Source organism: Oncorhynchus gorbuscha, linkage group LG02, assembly GCF_021184085.1.
Source record: "Oncorhynchus gorbuscha isolate QuinsamMale2020 ecotype Even-year linkage group LG02, OgorEven_v1.0, whole genome shotgun sequence".
Lineage (NCBI taxonomy): Eukaryota > Metazoa > Chordata > Actinopteri > Salmoniformes > Salmonidae > Oncorhynchus > Oncorhynchus gorbuscha.
The window spans coordinates 59,008,075-59,030,456 of NC_060174.1; the positions used below are offsets into that span (position 1 = coordinate 59,008,075).

The 22,382-nt window shown below is 41.9% G+C and overlaps 1 protein-coding gene across 2 annotated transcripts in view; it reads right to left on the reverse strand.

The window, feature by feature from the left end:
* LOC124005421 (LHFPL tetraspan subfamily member 6 protein-like) overlaps positions 1 to 21,450 on the reverse strand; it is a 69,835-nt gene extending 48,385 nt beyond the window's left edge. The window contains exons 1-2 of one of the 2 annotated variants that reach the window (XM_046314669.1): positions 21,130 to 21,450; positions 19,861 to 20,409 (exon numbers count right to left, since the gene is read on the reverse strand). In XM_046314669.1, the coding sequence (XP_046170625.1) occupies positions 19,861 to 20,245 (385 nt within the window). In that variant the 5' untranslated portion in view covers positions 20,246 to 20,409; positions 21,130 to 21,450. Of the gene's footprint in view, positions 1 to 19,860; positions 20,410 to 20,974 lie in introns of both variants that reach the window. The other variant, XM_046314679.1, reaches the window with a different exon arrangement.
* Positions 21,451 to 22,382: the final 932 nt, after the last annotated feature.

Genomic DNA, 22,382 nt, shown 5'->3' on the forward strand with positions numbered 1-22,382 from the left:
TGGTGCTTAAAGCTAGTGAGGGAGATAAGTGTTTCCAGTTTCAGAGATTTTTGTAGTTCGTTCCAGTCATTGGCAGCAGAGAACTGGAAGGAGAGTCGGCCAAAGAAAGAATTGGTTTTGGGGGTGACTAGAGAGATATACCTGCTGGAGCGTGTGCTACAGGTGGGAGATGCTATGGTGACCAGCGAGCTGAGATAAGGGGGGACTTTACCTAGCAGGGTCTTGTAAATGACATGGAGCCAGTGGGTTTGGCGACGAGTATGAAGCGAGGGCCAGCCAACGAGAGCGTACAGGTCGCAATGGTGGGTAGCATATGGGGCTTTGGTGACAAAATGGATTGCACTGTAATAGACTGCATCAAATTTGTTGAGTAGGGTATTGGAGGCTATTTTGTAAATTACATCGCCGAAGTCAAGGATTGGTAGAACGGTCAGTTTTACAAGGGTATGTTTGGCAGCATGAGTGAAGGATGCCTTGTTACGAAAAAGGAAGCCAATTCTAGATTTAACTTTGGATTGGAGATGTTTGATATGGGTCTGGAAGGAGAGTTTACAGTCTAACCAGACACCTAAGTATTTGTAATTGTCCACGTATTCTAAGTCAGAGCCGTCCAGAGTAGTGATGTTGGACAGGCAGGCAGGTGCAGGTAGCCATCGGTTGAAGAGCATGCATTTAGTTTTACTTGTATTTAAGAGCAATTGGAGGCCACGGGAGGAGAGTTGTAGTAGCATTGAAGCTTGCCTGGAGTGTTGTTAACACAGTGTCCAAAGAAGGGTCAGAAGTATACAGAATGGTGTCGTCTGTGTAGAGGTGGATCAGAGCCTCACCAGCAGCAAGAGCGACATCATTGATGTATACAGAGAAGAGAGTCGTACCAAGACTTGAACCCTGTGGCACCTCCATAGAGACTGCCAGAGGTCCGGACAGCGGACCCTCCGATTTGACACACTGAACACTATCAGAGAAGTAGTTGGTGAACCAGGCGAGGCAATCATTTGAGAAACCAAGGCTGTCGAGTCTGCCGATGAGGATGTGGTGATTGACAGAGTCGAAAGCCTTGGCAAGATCAATGAATACGGCTGCACAGTAATGTTTCTTATCGATGGTGGTTAAGATATCGTTTAGGAACTTGAGCGTGGCTTAGGTGCACCCATGACCAGCTCTGAAACCAGATTGCATAGCAGAGAAGGTATGGTGAGATTCAAAATGGTCTGTTTGTTGACTTGGCTTTCGAAGACCTTAGAAAGGCATGATAGGATAGATATAGGTCTGTAGCAGTTTGGGTCAAGAGTGCCACCCCCCTTTGAAGAGGGGTATGACCGCAGCTGCTTTCCAATCTTTGGGAATCTCAGACGACACGAAAGAGAGGTTGAAAAGGCTAGTAATAGGGGTGGCAACAATTTCGGCAGATCATTTTAGAAAGAAAGGGTCCAGATTGTCTCGCCCGGCTGATTTGTAGGGTTCCAGATTTTGCAGCTCTTTTAGAACATCAGCTGAACGTATTTGGGAGAAGGAGAAATGGGGAAGGCTTGGCCGAGTTGGTGTGGGGGGGTGCAGTGCTGTTGACCGGGGTAGGAGTAGCCAGGTGGAAAGCATGGCCAGCCGTAGAGAAATGCTTATTGAAATTCTCAATTCTAGTGGATTTATCAGTGGTGACAGTGTTTCCTATCTTCAGTGCAGTGGGCAGCTGGGAGGAGGTGTTCTTATTCTCCATGGACTTTACAGTGTCCCAGAACTTTTTTGAGTTAGTGTTGCAGGAAGCACATTTCTGCTTGAAAAAGCTAGCCTTGGCTCTTCCAACTGCCTGTGTATAATGGTTTCTAGCTTCCCTGAACAGCTGCATATCACGGGGGCTGTTCGATGCTAATGCAGAACGCCATTGGATGTTTTTGTGTTGGTTAAGGGCAGTAAGGTCTGGGGAGAACCAAGGGCTATATCTGTTGCTGGTTCTAAATTTCTTGAATGGGGCATGTTTATTTAAGATGGTTAGGAAGGCATTTAAAAAAATATCCAGGCATCCCCTACTGACGGGATGAGATCAATATCCTTCCAGGATACCCAGGTCGTTTAGAAAGGCCTGCTCGCTGAAGTGTTTCAGGGAGCGTTTGACAGTGATGAGTGGACGTCGTTTGACCGCTGACCCATTATGCAGGCAATGAGGCAGTGATCGCTGAGATCTTGGTTGAAGACAGCAGAGGTGTATTTAGAGGGCAAGTTGGTTAGGATGATATCTATGAGGGTGCCCATGTTTAAGGCTTTGGGGAGGTACCTGGAAGGTTCATTGATAATTTGTGTGAGATTGAGGGCATCAAGCTTAGATTGTAGGATGGCTGGGGTGTTAACTTCTTCGAGATAGGGAGCGCTCTTTTAATTTTTGGATAAAAAACGTTCCCGTTTTAACCTGTTAAGACTCTAGGGGCAGTATTTCATTTTTGGATAAAAAGATGTGCCCGTTTTTAGCGCAATATTTTGTCACGAAAAGATGCTCGACTATGCTTGGAATTGATAGTTTTGGAAAGAAGACACTCTGACGTTTCCAGAACTGCAAAGATTTTCACTGTGAGTGCCTTAGAACAAAACCTACAGGCAAAACCAAGATGTTTGAGCGACCAGGAAATCAACAGGATTTCTGATGGCACGTTTTCCATGATCGCCTTATATGGCTGTGAATGCGACAGGAATGAACGGACACTTCCTATCGTTTCCCCAAGGTGTCTGCAGCATTGTGACGTATTTGTAGGCATATCATTGGAAGATTGACCATAAGAGACTACATTTACCAGGGGTCCCGCACGGTGTCTGTGTGGAAATTGGTGCGCAAAAGTCACCTACCAGTATTTTTCCATCCGAATCTGAGAACAATGCAGGCTTCCAGGAATGGCATTTCAATGAAGAGATATATGACAAAACACCTTGAGGATGGATTCAAACAACGTTTTCCATGTTTCAGTCGATATTATGGAGTTAATTCGGAAAAAAGTTTGACGTGTAGGTGACTGAATTTCCGGTTAGTTTCGGTAGCCAAATGCATAGTAACAAAACGGAACGTTGTGTCCTACACAAGCATCTTTCAGGAAAAACTGGACATCTGCTATGTAACTGAGAGTCTCCTCATTGAAACATCTGAAGTTCTTCAAAGGTAAATTATTTTATTTGATCCCTTTGCTGGTTTTTGTGAATATGTTGCGTGCTAAATGCTAACGCTAAATGCTAAGCTAGCTATCACCACTCTTACACAAATTATTGATTTTCTCTGGTTCTAAAGCATATTTTGAAAATCTGGGACGACAGGATTGTTAAGAAAAGGATAAGCTTGAGAACAGGCATATTTATTTCATTTCATTTGCGATTTTTAGAAATCGCTAACGTTGCGTTATGGTAATGAGCTTGAGGCTATGATTACGCGACCGAATACGGTGTGGGTCGGACTAAGAGGTTAAACAAGATATTTTGTCACGAAAAGATGCTCGACTATGCATGTAATTGACAGCAGTAATTGAAAGAAAAAACTCTGACGTTTCCAAAACTGCAAATATATTATCTGTGAGTGCCCCAGAACTAATGCTACAGGCGAAACCAAGATGAAATTTCATACAGGAAATGGTCCAGATTTTGAATGCCCTGTGTTCCAATGTCTCCTTATATGGCTGTGAATGCGCCAGGAATGATCCTGCACTTTCTGTCGTTTCCCCAAGGTGTCTGCATTGTGACGTATTTGTAGGCATATCATTGGAAGATTGACCATAAGAGAGACTACATTTACCAGGTGTCCGCCCGGTGTCCTCCGTCGAAATTATTGCGTGATCTCCCGGTCCATGCGCATTCCATTTTCTTCAGAGGAGAAACCAAACTGCCACGAATGATTTATCATCGATAGATATGTGAAAAACAACTTGAGGATTGATTCTAAACTACGTTTGCCATGTTTCTGTCGATATTATGGAGTTAATTTGGAAAAAAGTTTGCGTTGTAATGACTTAATTTTCGGGTTTTTTCTTAACCAAATGTGATGAACAAAACGGAGCGATTTGTCCTACACAAATAAAAAAAGAAAAACTGAACATTTGCTATCTAACTGAGAGTCTCATTGAAAACATCTGAGGTTCTTCAAAGGTAAATTATTTTTATTTGAATGCTTTTCTTGTTTTTGTGAAAATGTTGCATGCTGAATGCTAGGCTTAATGCTATGCTAGGCTATCAATACTCTTACACAAATGCTTGTTTAGCTATGGTTCAAAAGCATATTTTGAAAATCTGAGAGCAAATATATTTATTTCATTTCATTTGCGATTTTCATGAATAGTTAACGTTGCGTTATGGTAATGAGCTTGAGGCTATAAATAGGATCTCGGATACGGGATTGCTCGTCGCAACTGTTCCAGTTTAGGTCGCCTAGCAGCACGAGCTCTGAAGATAGATGGGGGGCAATCAGTTCACATATGGTGTCCAGAGCACAGCTGGGGGTAGAGGGTGGTCTATAGCAGGCGGCAACGGTGAGAGACTTGTTTTTAGAGAGGTGGATTTTTAAAAGTAGAAGTTCAAATTGTTTGGGTACAGACCTGGATAGTAGGACAGAACTCTGCAGGCTATCTTTGCAGTAGATTGCAACACCGCCCCCATTGGCAGTTCTATCTTGTCTGAAAATGTTGTAGTTTGGGATTAAAATTTCAGAATTTTTGGTGGTCTTCCTAAACCAGGATTATTATTACAGATCTCTTGATTTATCTTAGATAAATTCAAATTATTTTGAGGAAGCATTACTGGCTATGTTGTTGCACGGTGGCTCAAGAGAGATAAACAGCAGCAATATTGCAGTTTTTTCCCAAGTTTTTCAAGCAAAGGTCTTTAGGGAGTATGCGAGCACATACAGTCGCTTCACCTTGCCAAGTTCTGCTAGGTGCAAACCGAACCTATGGATGCGGATGACTCTTAAGAATCCACCCCTTTTTTTCAATTTTCGCCTAAAATGACATACCCAAATCTAACTGCCTGTAGCTCAGGCCCTGAAACAAGGATATTCTTGGTACCATTTGAAAGGAAACACTTTGCAGTTTGTAAAAATGTGAAAGAAATGTAAGAGAACATAATAGATCTGGTAAAAGATAATACAATACAAAGAAAAAATGTATTATTATTTTGAAATGCAATATATAAAAAAAATGAAATGCAAGAGAAAGGCCATAATGTAATATTTCAGCCCAGGTGCAATTTAGATTTGTATGTGTGTATGTGCACCCCTACTCTGTCCCTGACCACAGGGTAAGAGAATAGCAGTCAACCAACCCAGCACCATTCCATTTAGCCTTCTAGAACCCCTACACAACACTGACCGCAGAGTAAAGAACTTCAGACAGTCACCAACCAAACTGTTATTACCAAGGAGAATAAAACATCTACTGTGATTGGCTTCTGAAAGCAGGACAGTGTTTGCAGCAGCAGTGTTGACAGACAGTCATGAGGGGAAATGAGAAAGTTGGTCACGAGGCAATTTACAGCTGTTAATTATGCAACGCAACCACTCTGCATATTTACCAACCTGCCTGAGAGGCAGTGATTTACTCCATATTGGATTGGATGTCTAAATGACTGTACTGTGGTGTGTGTGAGTGTTTCACTTGCCTGAGTGCGTATGGGGTTAGGATTCTGAACAATGTCTGAGACTTACCTCCTTGTCTGAGACTAACCTTGACAGCTGTAGAGAGAAAGGGATCAACTGAAGTAAAGTTGTCTATTTGCAGGCTATAATATAATGAAAGCCAATAGATTTTCCATAGAAGGTGGTTGGTCAGAGGAGGCATAATGCCACTGGCACGTCCGCGAGGCTGGAGAACAAAGGAGACTGTGTAGCCTTCAAAGATCTCCCTCTGGGCTGAATCCAGCCTGCCAGTAGCCCTACTGTGCCCCTGGACTAAACAGACTGGTTCCAATACATTTGCCATGCTCTCTGTACTGAACCCTTTTACAGTGACTTTTACTTGTTAAGATGGTTCTAAACGTCCCAATTGGTGATGTTTGTATAATTAAACCGGCAAGTAACTGGAATTTAAGCAATATTTAAATATTGATGCAATATTTAAAAAATATCTCTAAATCTCACATTTCCATGATTGCTACAAGTTGGCCTCATTGCTGATGTATTCCTATAAAGACTGTTGATAAAAGGGTGGATTGGAATCTGTCTTAAACCTTGGGTGTTTGTGTAGTGATTATATCTTCAGACTTTCACAGAGTCTGCCTGCTGCTACAGCAATTCAGCCCAGGAATGACGGTATTAGCAAACGCAAGATGTTGTCTGGGGAATATGTTCAGATTAAACAGAACCAGAATGAGGCAGGGAAACACTCAAAGTGAAAAACATGTCAAGGATATAAAAACCTATAATGAAAGATCTTATCAGCACAACAGATCCGTTTCTTCTTGCCAACTGATTGCTAAAAACTGCAAAGCTAAGTCATTTGCGGATGCGGTATTGTGAGTGTACCCATAGATATCAGCTTTCTCTGCATACATAAATGAATTGACAAGATCTAATGTCTGATAGTGAAAATGAGAGCAGTTGCAAGCAGCAGCCAACCAAAACAGTATATAGAAGCCCACCCTAAGCACTGGAGCATTGCCTGCCCTCACAGCCACATAGCAAGGCAGCATAACCTATTATGTGGCCATGGAAAGTGGCAGCTGTAGGTGGCTTTATTTTCTGGAGTGGTGAGATGGTGGGGGTGGCGGGGAGGGGTTAGAATGTCCTGCACTCTGACATTCTATGTGAATTCCAAGGCATTACAAACATTCCGTAGGCAGACTCAGAGGCCCCTGACAAGCTCTCCAAAACCCACAAGAATGGAAAGGACACTGACACCATGACACACATGAATACGGAAAGTATTCAGATCCCTTTACTTTTTCCACATTTTGTTACGTTACAGCCATATTCTAAAATGGATTAAATAGATTTGTTCCCTCATCAATCCACACACAATACCCCATAATGACAAAGCAAAAACTTTTTTTTTTAAATGTCACATTGACATAAGTATTCAGATCCGTACTCAGTACTTCGTTGAAGCACCTTTGGCAGCAATACAGCCTTGAATCTTCTTGGGTATGATGCTACAAGCTTCGCACACCTGTATTTGGAGAGTTTCTCACAATCTTCTCTGCAGATCCTCTTCCAGCTCTGTCAGGTAGAATGGTGAGCTATTTTCAGGCCTCTCCAGAGATGTTCAATCGGGTTAAAGTCCGGGCAACTCAAGGACATTCAGAGACTTGTCCCAAAGCCACTCCTGCATTGTCTTGGCTGTGTGCTTAGGGTTTTTGTACTGTTGGAAGGTTAACCTTCACCCCAGTCTCTGGTTCTGAATGCTCTGGAGCAGGTTTTCATCAAGGATCTCTCTGTACTTTGCTCCATTCATCTTTCCCTCGATCCTGACGAGTCTCCCAGTCCCTGCCACTACAAAACATCACCATGCTTTACAATAGGGATGGTGACGGGTTTTCTCCAGATGTGACGCTTGGCATTCAAGCCAAAGAGTTCAATCTTGGTTTCATCAGACCATAGAATTTTGTTTCTTATGGCCTGTGAGTCTTTAGGTGCCTTTTGGCAAACTCAAAATGAGCGGTTGAAATTTTTTATTTGATTTATTTCACCTTTATTTAACCAGGTGGGCTAGTTTAGAACACGTTCTCATTTGCAACTGCGACCTGGCCAAGATAAAGCAAAGCAGTGTGACACAGACAACAACACAGAGTTACACATGGAGTAAACAATAAACAAGCCAATAACACAATAAACAAGTCAATGACACAGTAGAAAAAAGAAAGTCTATATACAGTGTGTGCAAAAGGCATGAGGAGGTAGGCAATAAATATGAGTGAATAATTACAATTTAGCAGATTAACACGAGTGATAAATGAGCAGATGATGATGTGCAAGTAGAGATACTGGTGTGCAAAAGAGCAGAAAAGTAAATTAAATAAAAACAGTATGGGGATGAGGTAGGTAGATTGGCTGGGCTATTTACAGATGGACTATGTACAGCTGCATCCATCGGATAGCTGCTCAGATAGTTGATGTTTAAAGTTGGTGAGGGAAATAAAAGTCTCCAACTTCAGCCATTTTTGCAATTCGTTCAAGTCACTGGCAGCAGAGAACTGGAAGGAAAGGCGGCCAAATGAGGTGTTGGCTTTGGGGATGATCAGTGAGATATACCTGCTGGAACGTGTGCTACGGGTGGATGTTGTTATCGTGACCAGTGAACTGAGATAGGGTGGAGTTTTACCTAGCATAGACTTATAGATGACCTGAAGCCAGCGGGTCTGGCGACGAATATGTAGCGAGGGCAAGCCGACGAGAGCATACAGGTCACAGTGGTGGGTGGTATAAGGTGATTTTATATATTTTTTATATATTTTTTCTCCAAAAAAAGTCACATACCAGAATGCTAATAAAATGTTAAGAAGTACTAAGGAATCCTCAGAGTAGATGCTAGGTAAATGCTAACGAGTGCACACAAATATTTACTACTAGGACAGACAACCCAGCTCATGAAGTTATGGAAGTATCTCAAAACGCAGTTTGCAGCACACACAAAACAAACACTTTCTTAATCCAGGAGGGAATTTTCTCTGCTTCTGTTAGCAAGAAGCTTGATCTTCCAAGCTAACATTAGCCACTTAGCTAACATTAGCCAGTGAGCAAAACTCAGCTGGAGAGAATTTATTTGGCACATCTTAGATATATAACTATTAAATTAACTTCTTGGTGACAGGGGGGCTGTAATTGAGTAGCTTGGAAGTGGGAAATCTGAGGTTTGTAGTTTAATTTAAGTGGATAGGGAATCACTTAAATGAAACTACAAACCTCAGATTCCCCACTTCCTGGTTGGATTTGTCTCAGGTTTTCGCCTGCCATTTGATTTATGTTATACTCACAGACATCATTCAAACAGTTTTAGAAACTTCAGAGTGTTTTCTATCCAATACTACTAATAATATGCCTATATTAGCATCTGGGACAGAGTAGTAGGCAGTTTATTCAATATGCTGTGTCTATGGGGCCAGATTGCAATTCCCAATGCTTCCAGCAGATGTCAACAGTCTTTAGAAAGTTGTTTGAGGCTTCAGGAGGTTGTTTGAGTCTCAGGATGGTGAGTTGGTGGTTGAAGATATCCCTCTAGTGGTGTGGGGCTGTGCTCTGGCAAAGTGGGTGGGGTTATATCCTTCCTGTTTGGCCCTGTCCGGGGGTGTCCTCGGATGGGGCCACAGTGTTTTCTGACCCCTCCTGTCTCAGCCTCCAGTATTTATGCTGCAGTAGTTTATGTGTCGTGGGGCTAGGGTCAGTTTGTTATATCTGGAGTACTTCTCCTGTCCTATTCAGTGTCCTGTGTGAATCTAAGTGTGCGTTCTCTATTTCTCTCCTTCTCTCCTCTCTTTCTTTCTCTCTCTCAGAGGACCTGAGCCCTAGGAACATGCCCCAGGACTACCTGACATGATGACTCCTTGCTGTCCCCAGTCCACCTGGCCGTGCTGCTATGTTCTTTTGCCCATCTTAATTTTGTATTTTTATTGGCAAGTCTGAGATATGGCTTTTTCTTTGCAACTCTGCCTAGAAGGCCAGCATCCCGGAGTCGCCTCTTCACTGTTGACGTTAAGACTGGTGTAGGCTTCTGTACGCCTATGTAGATATTCCATTTTAAAAAATCTGCCGTTTCCAGTTACAGTAGTTATTTACAACATTAATGTCTACACCGTATTTCTGATCAATTTGATGTTATTTTAATGTAAACATTTTTGCCTCTTTCAAAACAAGGACATTTCTAAGTGACCCCAAACTTTTGAACAGTAGTGTGTGTGTGTGTGTATATACACTGCTCAAAAAAATAAAGGGAACACGAAAATAACACATCCTAGATCTGAATGAATGAAATATTCTTATTAAATATTTTTTCTTTACATAGTTGAATGTGCTGACAACAAAATCACACAAAAATTATCAATGTAAATCAAATGTATCAACCCATGGAGGTCTGGATTTGGAGTCACACTCAAAATTAAAGTGGAAAACCACACTACAGGCTGATCCAACTTTGATGTAATGTCCTTAAAACAAGTCAAAATGAGGCTCAGTAGTGTATGTGGCCTCCACGTGCCTGTATGACCTCCCTACAACGCCTGGATATGCTCCTGATGAGGTGGGGGATGGTCTCCTGAGGGATCTCCTCCCAGACCTGGACTAAAGCATCCGCCAACTCCTGGACAGTCTGTGGTGCAACGTGGCGTTGGTGGATGGAGCGAGACATGATGTCCCAGATGTGCTCAATTGGATTCAGGTCTGGGGAACGGGCGGGCCAGTCCATCGCATCAATGCCTTCCTCTTGCAGGAACTGCTGACACACTCCAGCCACATGAGGTCTAGCATTGTCTTGCATTAAGAGGAACCCAGGGCCAACCGCACCAGCATATGGTCTCACAAGGGGTCTGAGGATCTCATCTCGGTACCTAATGGCAGTCGGGCTACCTCTGGCGAGCACATGGAGGACTATGCGGCCCCCCAAAGAAATGCCACCCCACACCATGACTGACCGACCGCCCACCGTTTTGCAGGCAACAAAACTTTCTCCACGGCGTCTCCACACTCTGTCACATCTGTCACATGTGCTCAGTGTGAACCTGCTTTCATCTTAGAAGAGCACAGGGTGCCAGTGGCACAGGGTGCCAGTGGCACAGGGTGCCAGTGGCAACCCCCACCTGTGGACGTCGGGCCCTCATATCACCCTCATGGAGTCTGTTTCTGACCGTTTGAGCAGACACATGCACATTTGTGGCCTGCTGGAGGTCATTTTGCAGGGCTCTGGCAGTGCTCCTCCTGCTCCTCCTTACACAAAGGCGGAGGTAGCGGTCCGGCTGCTGGATTGTTGCTCTCCTACGGCCTCCCCCATGTCTCCTGATGCACTGGCCTGACTCCTGGCAGCGCCTCCATGCTCTGGACACTACGCTGACAGACACAGCAAACCTTCTTGCCACAGCTCGCATTGATGTGCCATCCTGGATGAGCTGCACTACCTGAGCCACTTGTAGACTCCGTCTCATGCTACCACTAGAATGAAAGCACCGCCAGCATTCAAAAGTGACCAAGACATCAGCCAGGAAGCATAGGAAATGAGAAGTGGTCTGTGGTCACCACCTGCAGAAACACTCCTTTATTCGGGGTGTCTTGCTAATTGCCTATAACTTCCACCTGTTGTCTATTCCATTTGCACAACAGCATGTGAAATGTATTGTCAATCAGTGTTGCTTCCTAAGTGGACAGTTTGATTTCACAGAAGTGTGATTGACTTGGAGTTACATTGTGTTGTTTAAGTGTTCCCTTTATTTTTTTAAGCAGTGTATATGGCATATTCCTGATCAGTTTGGATTCACCAAAACAAGCCACAGATCTGGTTTCTGGGAAAGAAACTCGTTTGTTGTTTTAGCAATTGATGAATGTGTTTTCAAATCTCCCCTTGTTTTGACAGGATGACCTCTCTCGGAGGATAATTGACATATTTACATGAGTGAGTCTCCAGTTGAGAAGGGTATAATTTCCACAGCAGCATGTTCAGTCTCTATTTGAGGAACCAGCCAATCCAGTCCATGCTGTCTTCAGGTCACTGATTTACTCTACTGCTATTCCTTCGTGAGCTCTATACCTCCCTTGCTCATTCTCTCTCTCGGTCCTTCTGTCTCTTTCCTCCCCTCCACTACCTATCTCTCCCTCCTTTGATGGACTGCCGGGCCATACATTAGGGAGACTGGAGGTATTGGGCCCTTTGTGGGAAATTAATGGGAGATTGATTGCAAAGAGAACAGTGTTATACTTAAAAAGACCAGAGTTTGGAGACCAGGGAGAAGGAAAGAGAAACAAGGGATTGGGTGGGAGATGAGCAGACAAGTACCACCTGGCACCTGTGGATATGTGGATATGTCTGCTGTAGTAGTTTGATAGAAGAACTGATAGACAGAGTGACAGAGACCAAACAGACAGACTGAAAAGCATGAAAATAAACAGACAGAATAATATGATTTTTTTTGTTCCTTCTCTCGCACATCCAAGAGGTGAAATTCTTCCAAGAGCACACATTTTGTGCTTTACAATACAATAATATATGATATAGCCTCTCAAGCGAATAGGATCCATTTCACAGCTTTGGTTTAGCTTTTGGTTTCTGGATAACTCGTAAATCGTCTGAAACAGTGAAATATTACCTATGCAAGGCTCCATCTGAACCTCATCCTTCATACTGGGATTTAAAGCATGCAAAACAGAACAGAACATATAGCCCTAACCTGTCTAGACACAGTAGTGCTCAGTGTGTTGTGCTGAGCTGTGCTAGGGCTGGGTGATATGGCCAAAATATCATATCACAATATTTTCACATTTTTAGGTTTTGATATCTCTCGTGGGATTCACAGGAATCTCAGAAGCTCGAAGAACCAATCACACATCTGTCAGATACAGATTGCTTTTCCACTTCTTCCTTTTGTCTCCTGTGGTAGCTAGCATCATACAGCTAGAGTAGAATATGGATGGACGGTATTTCTTATTTTACTATATATACCGATATTGATGCACGGACCAGTTTAGGTATTTACTTTATTTCAATGTTAAGGATCTGCCCCTTTTATTCAATTTTCGCCTAAAATGACATACCCAAATCTAACTGCTCAGGGCCTGAAGCAAGGACATGCATATTCTTGATACCATTTGAAAGGAAACACTGACATTTGTGGAAATGTTAAATGAATGTAGGATAATATAACACATTAGATATGGTAAAAGATAATACAAAGAAAAAAAAAACATGCATTTTCTTTTGTTTTTTCGTACCATCTTTGAAACGCAAAGAGAAAGGCCATAATGTATTATTCCAGCCCCATTTAAGTTCATAACTGTGCACTCTCCTCAAACAATAGCATGGTATTATTTCACTGTAATAGCTACTGTAAATTGAACAGTGCAGTTAGGTTAACCAGAATTTAAGCTTTCTGCCGATATCAGATGTCTATGTCCTGGGAAAGGTTATTGTTACTTACAATCTCATGCTAATTGCATTAGCCTATGTTAGCGCAACTGTCCCGTGGGGGACCCACTGATCCTGTAGAGGTTTTAAAGTGATACACCACTCTGTTTTTATAATTTACTTTGCTACTTGCATCGGCTCTCTCCTTCTCTCACCAAGCCCCGGCCCCTGTCACTCAATGAGCGCAGTTGTTGTTGCTTGACCACGAGATCATTTGCCGACCGTTCACTCTTTAGTCTGCAGGAATGCAGCAGATGCAACAATATGTTGATGACAACAATGCAGCTTTCCACTTTACTTCCCAAGAAAGAACAAATTCATTATTTAGGCTATATTATTTCAAGGCTGTACCCTACACAGAAATACATTGTGAAGCATTTGCGAGTGCGACACAATAGGCTGGTAGGGACATAAAGCACTCAGCATTTAAACATTTTGTTGTATCAAATCATTATAGTCTAGACATATCACATATAGGCTGTGATTTACTTGAAATACTGAATGAAAAAAAAATTAAATGACAATGCTTTTGAAATTATTTTTATAAATTCGTATTTAGAAAGTTTTGGCCAGTCTGTGGCTTCAGGCTCGTGAGATGGTGCCTGGAGAGCAGGCCAGAAGTGAAATTGTAGCGGACAAGAAGGCCTATGCTCCAGCCTTTGGGAATCTCGCTCCATGCTCCAGTCATAATGTTATCGCTCCACTCCTCGCTTGTTACGTTACAACCTTATTCTAAAATTGATTAAATGTTTTTTTCCCACACAATCCCCCAAAAACAGATGAAGAAATGTTTGCACATTTATTTAAAATTAAACTGAAAAATTACATTTACATAAGTATTAAGACCCATTACTCAGTACTTCGTTGATATGAACTGAATAAAAAGAAAATCGTTAGTTACTTAACAAGTGAATTTCCATGAAAATTGCAATACAATTTCCATGAAAATTGAGATAAAGTATTGTATCATTTCATAAGTGAGGATCACTAAGAATCCCCACTGCTGGCATTATAGCTATTACCTAATGGAAGTGTATTTCTGAGCATGTAAGAACCACTGCATGGACCATAGAACAGAATTTAGAGGAGAATTGAGTAGGAGTCTTTCATTAATAAATAATGAGGCAGACGCTGTGTTCTCAGAGAGCAAAATGTCAGGAGATATTTATCGTGCATGAAATGGCCAGTGGCCTCCTGAGAGAGGGGAGAGATACAGTATGTTTACATGCACACTAATAATTCAGTATTAAACTGATTGTGGCAGTAAGCCTAGTATGGCAATAAGCAGAGTAAAGCGTTTACGTGACTATCTTGATTGGTGTAAGGTAAAAATCTAGGTTAGCATACGCCAATTAAAACACCTGGTTTTCTGAACAAATTTACAAATTATTATTGACATGTAAACAGCTTAATCAGAGTTCAAGAAGTTTATTTGAGCTGTACATGTACCTGCACCAGTGGGGCAAGCGTCCCTCTTTTGCACGAGTGAAGTGAGTTCAGAAAAACATCTTAGAAATAGTTCACACAAACAAACTTTATATGTCCGAACTCAGAATCAAATAGGCTTTGCAAAAATAACATGTTCTACCAAAGTAACCGTTTATTTTGATTGGTGATTTTCCGCATTTATTTCAGTCCCATCAGGTAGCCTGATTTCAGATGTGTCCATGTAAATTGGATTATTTGGGAAATTGTTGTTCTTGCAAAGCATGTAAACGTTTTAAACAAACTATTACACTAATCTCACTATCCACAATAACTGTATTATTGTGTACATGTAACCGTACTCGGTGAGGTCCAAAAATATTTAGACAGTAACACATTTGTTGTTGTTTTGGATCTGTACTCCAGCACTTTGGATTTGAGATGATACAATGACTAGGAGGATAAACTGTCAGCTTTAATCTGTGGGCATTTCCATCCATATTGGGTCAACTGTTTAGAAATTACAGTACTTTTGAACACCATGGCTATGCCTCCATGGGATGACAATGTCCCATCCACAGGGCACGAGTTGTCACAAATTGTTTGATGAGCATGACAACGATGTAAACCATATGCCATGGCCATCTCAGTCACCAGATCTCAACCAAAGATTGTCTATTATATTGACAAGACAGCTCTAACAATGGAAATAGATGTCCTCAAAGATAGAAGGCAGGCAGGCAGGAGAGATCAGGTGGGACCATTCTAGCCAATGAAAGGACAGATACGTGAGTGAACAACAGGCCATGTTTGTATCTGTGCCACAATAGTGTCTGTGACAGCATGGGCAGCACCATTGAGGCCTAGTCCATTTTCTTCTTCATTGGCTGATTGCTACCAACTCATAGGAATCCCCACCCAGATGACAACTTTAAGAAATGGTGGAAGCCCTCAATGGCAATATGTGTGGTAAAACGAGTTATATCCAGTGGTGACCCGTCATTCAGGGCAGGTGGCCCACATTTCTTTGGGGGGGGCTTTCCCAGTATTGCATGTCATTTTGGCATTAATATGTGTCACATATCAGTTTGCAAACAATGTAGAAAAATATATATCATTGAGTTAATAAAGCCACGTACAAACATGGTCTCTTTTTTGTTTTCTTGAGTAAGGCAGCCTATCTCAATGCTTTCTGTGGTGGTGATGCAAGTCAGCAGAAAATACAGAGCGTTGCGGCGTGATTGGTTCACTGTTGTCACTCATGGGGACAGTACATCACCGCCAAGTCTAAGGGTAGATCTACATTAGAAGTTCCCATCCAAGAAGGCACAATGTCATTGGCCACAGATAAAATGAAGTCAAATCACATTATAGCTAGTGGCTTTGATTGGACTGATCATGTCAATATCATACTTCAATATCTTAGCAAGAAGTTATCATCATGAATCAAGCCGACAATCTTCTGGCAAATTATTTTTAATCCTTGTCATATGAAGAGAAATAATGAAGAAATGATAAATAAAAAGTATCGGTGCTCATCGGCCATTGGACATAAACAACAAGTTGGAAATCGCAAATTCAACAATGAGTGGTTTGGAAGGAATCAGTGTCTTGCAAAGCAATCACTAGCCTGCTATTCAGTGGATTGGCAGTGTGGTCACAAGTCTAAGATTAAAGGGTCTCTTTTCCTAGTTTAAAATTATAAACAATGAGCTGTCAATGAAGCATGATTTGTGCCGGTCCCAAACCAACAAATTCACTCGGAACTTCAAAATCTGACTTCAGTGAGTTCAAGACAACTGGGCACTTGGGAAAACTTTAATTCAACTGTGAATTGTAAATTCAGAACTCGGGCCCCTTTCTAGGTCTACGACCTGAAGATCACTGGCATCATCATGATTCTACCCCCCCCCCCGAGTTCCCAGTTGTCTTGAAAGCACCATACCTTCACAGAATGCCAGACTTTGATGACAAATTTTGCCCATGAAGGACCACCGCGCCACCTTGCTGTTCAAGTGAGCACAGCACAACAAGGTGAGTCCAAAAATGTCTTGTATGCTGCTGCATAAATTATGTAATATGCCTGGGAGATATGTATACTGTAGCTAAGTAATGCTAATGGTATGTTGTGTAGTAAGCTGTTAGTAGCCCATGTGCCTAATTTGGTCCCTTTTCCCTACATAATTTCACCTACTTTTCTGATTGTAGCCTATAGACTGTTTTTGAGAAATGTAATCATCGAACATTGTAAGAGCTTGCATTGTCTGTTTATATGCCCCCTTTATTTATCCTACGGTTCTGACTTGGTGTACAGGGAGAATACTAAGAACAGCCCATGTTCTGAATTCTGTTGGTGTACATTTCAAAAGTGCTGAACAAAGTTATATTGACGACGTCCATCTTAGCTCGCTCAATGTCTCTTATCCACTTGTCGTCCCCTTATGCCATATTGTGTACACCTCGATTGTCAGTAGAAACCACATTTGTGTAAGCAAGTCAGCCATATCAGCTATGTTTTTTTAACCTCTTCAACCTATGGGGGCACTATGTCATTATTGGATAAAAAGACGTGCCCGTTTTAAGCGCAATATTTTGTCACAAAAAGATGCTCGGCTATGCATGGAATTGACAGCCTTGGAAAGACAAAACTCTGATGTTTCCAAAACTGCAACGATATTATCTGTGAGTGCCCCGGAACTAATGCTACAGGCGAAACCAAGATGAAGTTTCATACAGGAAATGCCCCAGATTCTGAAGGCGCTGTGTTCCAATGTCTCCTTATATGGCTGTCAATGTGCCAGGAATGAGCCTGCACTTTGTGTCGTTTCTCCAAGGTGTCTGCAGCATTGTGACGTGTTTGTAGGCATATCATTGGAAGATTGACCATAAGAGACTACATTTACCTGGTGTCCCGCCCGGTGTCCTGTGTCGAAATTATTGCATAATCTGTAGGTCCGTGCGTGTTCCATTTCTTCAGAAGAGGAAGTCAACGCCACAAAGGATTTTATCGTCGATAGATATGTGAAAAACACCTTGAGGATTGATTCTAAACATCGGTTTGCCATGTTTCTGTCGATATTATGGAGTTAATTTGGAAAAAAGTTAGAGTTTTAATGACTTAATTTTCGTTTTTTTCCTTACCCAAACGTGATGAAGAATGATGAAGAAAACGGACCGATTTGTCAACACAAATAATATTTTTTGTAAAAACAGAACATTTGCTATCTAACTGAGTGTCTCCTCATTGAAAACATCTGAAGTTCTTCAAAGGTAAATGATTTTATTTGAAACCTTTTCTGGTTTTTGTGAAAATGTTGCCTGCTGAATGCTAACGCTTGTTTTGCAATGGTTGAGAAGCATATTTTGAAAATCTGAGATGACAGTGTTGTTAACAAAAGGCTAAGCTTGAGAGCAAAAAGATTAATTTCATTTAATTTGCGATTTTCATGAATAGTTAACGTTGCGCTATGGTAATGAGCTTGAGGCTGTAGTCACGATACCGGATCCGGGATGGCTCGACGCAAGAAGTTAAAGGCAGTAAATGAGGCTGAATAAACTATTTTGCTGCCAGACAAGGCTCCGCTGATAGCCAGGTGTAGCAGTGGTAACTGCCGTTGGGACTGCTGTTGGGACTCTGGTGTTGGGACAGCTTTATGTAGGCCCTAATAGTTCATGGGTACCGCTTATCACCATTATAGTGCAATGAATGTGTTGTCTAGTGGCTTTGCTGGCATGCATCCCACAAAATGATTTTCCCACCAAGATTTACATGCTATAAACACCACTGGTTATATCCATGATGATTCCTCTATCTCTATGACAGAAGGCATAACTCCCAGATAAATTGTATTTAACGTCGCCGAAACACCACGTGCATCCAGTAAAATATAAATGTATTTATAACTTAACCATTACAAAATGTCTATTCGATCAAATAAGCTTTACATAGCAAATTGGCAATTACATTTTTTTGTTTCTCATACTTTCTTATTGACCTCCATACAAAAATTCCTCACTTCATGGGCTTATTTTTGTGGACAAATTTAGAGTGGAGTAAAACCTCTCACTTGGCCTCTTCCTCTCTGTCTCAACCCAATTGAACACTTATGGGAGATTCTGGACAGCGTTTTCCACCACCATAAAAAAAAACACCAAATGATGGAATCTCTGGTGGAAGAATGATGTAACATACTGTAAGAATATGTTGAAGATAAATACACAAGGCAGAGAGAGGACTAGAGGTCAAAAGGACGAGAGGTCAAAAGGACTAGAAGTCAAAAGAGTAATAACGATCAATGAAAATAGTGTTTTTTCTGTAATAGGGGATTAATGAGCAATGGGTCAGAGACATGGGAGGGATATGTCTTCTGAAATAGGATACTTTGTTATTCGGCCATTGGCTAGTTTTATTACAAGGAATTCTAATTTGTCAACCACAGGCTAGGGCTGTGGTTATAAAACTACATGCTGTCCCTTTGTTCTGGGGAGAATCACTGGAGAAAATCACTGAGGACAGGGGAGCATGACCATCTACTTCCTAGCATGATTTGTCCTTTTTGAATAAACCTATTTTCCTCCCCCTGATTTGCCTTGTGGTCTGTGTTATTAAAGAATAACATAAATTGCTAACAATACCTCCAATGGAGTTCCAGACACTTGTAAAATCTATGCCAAAGGCACATTGCTGTTCTGGTCCAACACCCTATTAAGACACTTCATGTAGGGGTTTCCATTATTTTTGGAAGATGCGTGTATATTTAGTATTATAGCTAATATTCTCATTGTTGTCCCGGTTGTTTTCATACTTTTATGTGTATCGCTTTGGCAACATTGACCTCGTCATTCATGCCATTAAAGCATACAGAATTTAAGAGAGACAGAGCGAGGACTCCGAGGCCCTGATATGCAAGCATGAAAAGGTCACACTAAATCAACCCCAGTCCCCCACACTGGCTGAATGAAAAGAGTGATCAAAGTCTTTATACAGATGGAGGAGAGGGGGATGAGTGCATGAGGGGGAAGAGAAGCAGTATGCTCTGATTTACAACAGAGGCCTTTCCTCTTATAGAGGCATTTTTCTTGGAGGACACACACCACATGTTGAGTGTGTTGCATCTGGATCAGGAAGCCCCCGCCATCACCACCTCATGTCTCTCTCTTCAGACCCCCAAGGTCCGAAAAATAAGACAAACAGAGAAACCAAAAATAACGCTGTGGAGTCGTCGTTCAGCCCAGCTTTGTTCTATTAAATCATTCAACGATAACATTCTACATCCATTGGTGGAGGAGTCAGTCTACTCATTATTGTATCCATCCTTTCTTCCACCCATCCATCCTTCCACCCATCCAATCTTAACAGTGCTTAATGATTTCAACTTACCCCCTACAAACTGGATGCCCCCGGCCACCCGTCCAATGGTCCTGGAGATGAGGTCAGACACACAGCAGCCCATCAGGGCCGTGAGGGACACCAGGAGCAGCAGGCCACAGCCCACCCCTGTCACCACCGTACAGATCCTCCACTCCAAACTGGGGATACCCTGAAACGAGGCGTAACGCCCACACTGCTCCAGCATCACCGTGGCCTGGTGAACCTCATCACGCACCGGGTACGAGCACCGCCGGAAGGTCCCGAAAGAGACCGGTTTACCCATCTGGGACCCTAGGAGCCAGTATGGCATAAAGAAACCCACACAGGAGGCCGCCGCACACAGGAAGGAGAGCAGAGCCCACACCACGCCCGCACATGTCAGGCTAGAACCCATATCTCAGTATCTCAGTGACCAGTAACAACGATGACCCCCAAAAAATGTTTGTTTTTTTATCCCACAGAAGTTGTTTGCTTTTTATCAGCAGCTCTGTTGATGAATAATTCCCAGGTTAGCACCAGCAGTGTTCCTCGTCCAGCCTCTTCTCTGTATGATGACCCCTGGTGAGAGAGAGAGAGAGAGAGAGAGAGAGAGAGAGAGAGAGAGAGAGAGAGAGAGAGAGAGAGAGAGAGAGAGAGAGAGAGAGAGAGACATAGAGAGAGACATAGAGAGAGACATAGAGAGAGACCGAGTGAGGGGGAGAGGGAGTTGGATTTGAGGTACAGACAGGAAAAACAACTATACTGTCACTGGATACATGAAGGTTAAGGGATCATAAACTATGGACCTCACATTTGCAAAACATCTTTATAATTTGGGCTAAGACTTATTACAGTGCTATTAAATAATGCAAGTGGCATCTCTTGACTTTGTTAATGGGCCTTTAATTTCAACGGGTGATTCATTTTAACAATACATACATGTAATTATTTACATTGGTAATAATTATAATAGCTTCCTACATAATTACAATACTGCATATGAGCTTTAAAATTCAGACCTGCTAAACCTTAGCCTACTAATAATAACCCAAGGCAATCAAGGCTATTTTTAGAATGTAATGGCCTGACAAGTCTGCAGTGTTTGTTCCCATATCAAAAGTTGCTAAATATAAAAAAGAATTACCTCTCAGGCATAGATGTCCGTGTGTTCATAGATATTTCCTATTTCCTTTCATCTCAGCACCATAGGCGCTTAATTTCGAAGCAAACAGACATTGTGTCGAGCATTCTATTCTATTCTATTCTTGTAATGCAAGGGAAAGTTTTCAAAAATCTTACGTTTCAATTCCTCAACGTGATCCCAAACGTGTAGGTGAGAGGTCGATTTCAAAGTGCAATCTAATTGATAAAGAGAAGAGCAACACGACTTCAATAAAGTGCCCGCCGTTGGTACAGCTCTCGGTTATCGAAAAAAAGATATCCAATATGTCAAACTCCCTCAATTACTGTAGGCAAAGCGGTCCGCGTTCTGGAGTTAACGGGAAACTGAAAACACCTCTGTCCCAATGCAGCGACCAGAGCAACATTCCTTGGCTTCGAAGTAAGTGACGACGACGTAGGTTTGAACACAATTATTCTGTGAGCAGCAGAATGTGGGTTGGTTCCTGTTTGCCTCCTGCGGTTGCAGCTTGGTCTCATAGACTAGACGTAACATAGTACATTTAAATCCGGAACAATCAATTTCGTATACTGTAAATTACATTTGGTATGGTTACAAGAGACAAAAGGTTATTTAAGGAAAACACGAACAGCCTGGTTTCAGACTAGACGTAACATAGTAAATCCGGGACAATCAAATGTATATAATATGTTACGTTTGGTATGGTTACATAAGACAGAAGGTTACTTAGGGCAAATACGAAAGGAGTTTGTTTGGTCGCAACCTAGTCCCAGAGCATTTCTTATTATTCTGTACGTAAATCTGAGAAACTTCATTTAGTGTGATATGTTACGTTTTGTATGGGATGTAATTCATTTGTGGATGTCCATCACCCATTTTATATGATATGTTACGAATTACAATTCGTATTATATGTTACAAATTTGCAAAACACATGATATGATATTCTAGCTAGGTGGCTAATGTTAGGGGTTAGGGTTTAGTTTAAATTTAGGAGTTAGGTTAACCTGTTGAGTGTAGGGGGCAGTATTTTGATGTTTGGATGACAAACGTACCCAAATGAAACTGCCTATTTCTCAGGTCCAGAATCTAGAATATGCATATAATTGTCAGATTAGGATAGAAAACACCCAAGTTTCCAAAAATGTCAAAATATTGTCTGTGAGTATAACAGAACTGACATTGCAGGCGAAAACCTGAGGAAAATCCAACCCGGAAGTGCTGTTTTTCCTGAAAGCTCTCTGTACCATTGCCTGCCTTCGCTCCATTTAAAGGGATATCAACCAGATTCATTTTCCTATGGCTTCCACATGTTGTGAACAGTCTTTAGACATAGTTACAGGCTGTTATTTTGAAAAATGAGCGAGACAGATTACATCGCGTCATTGTATGGCTGGGTGCCAGCAGCGTT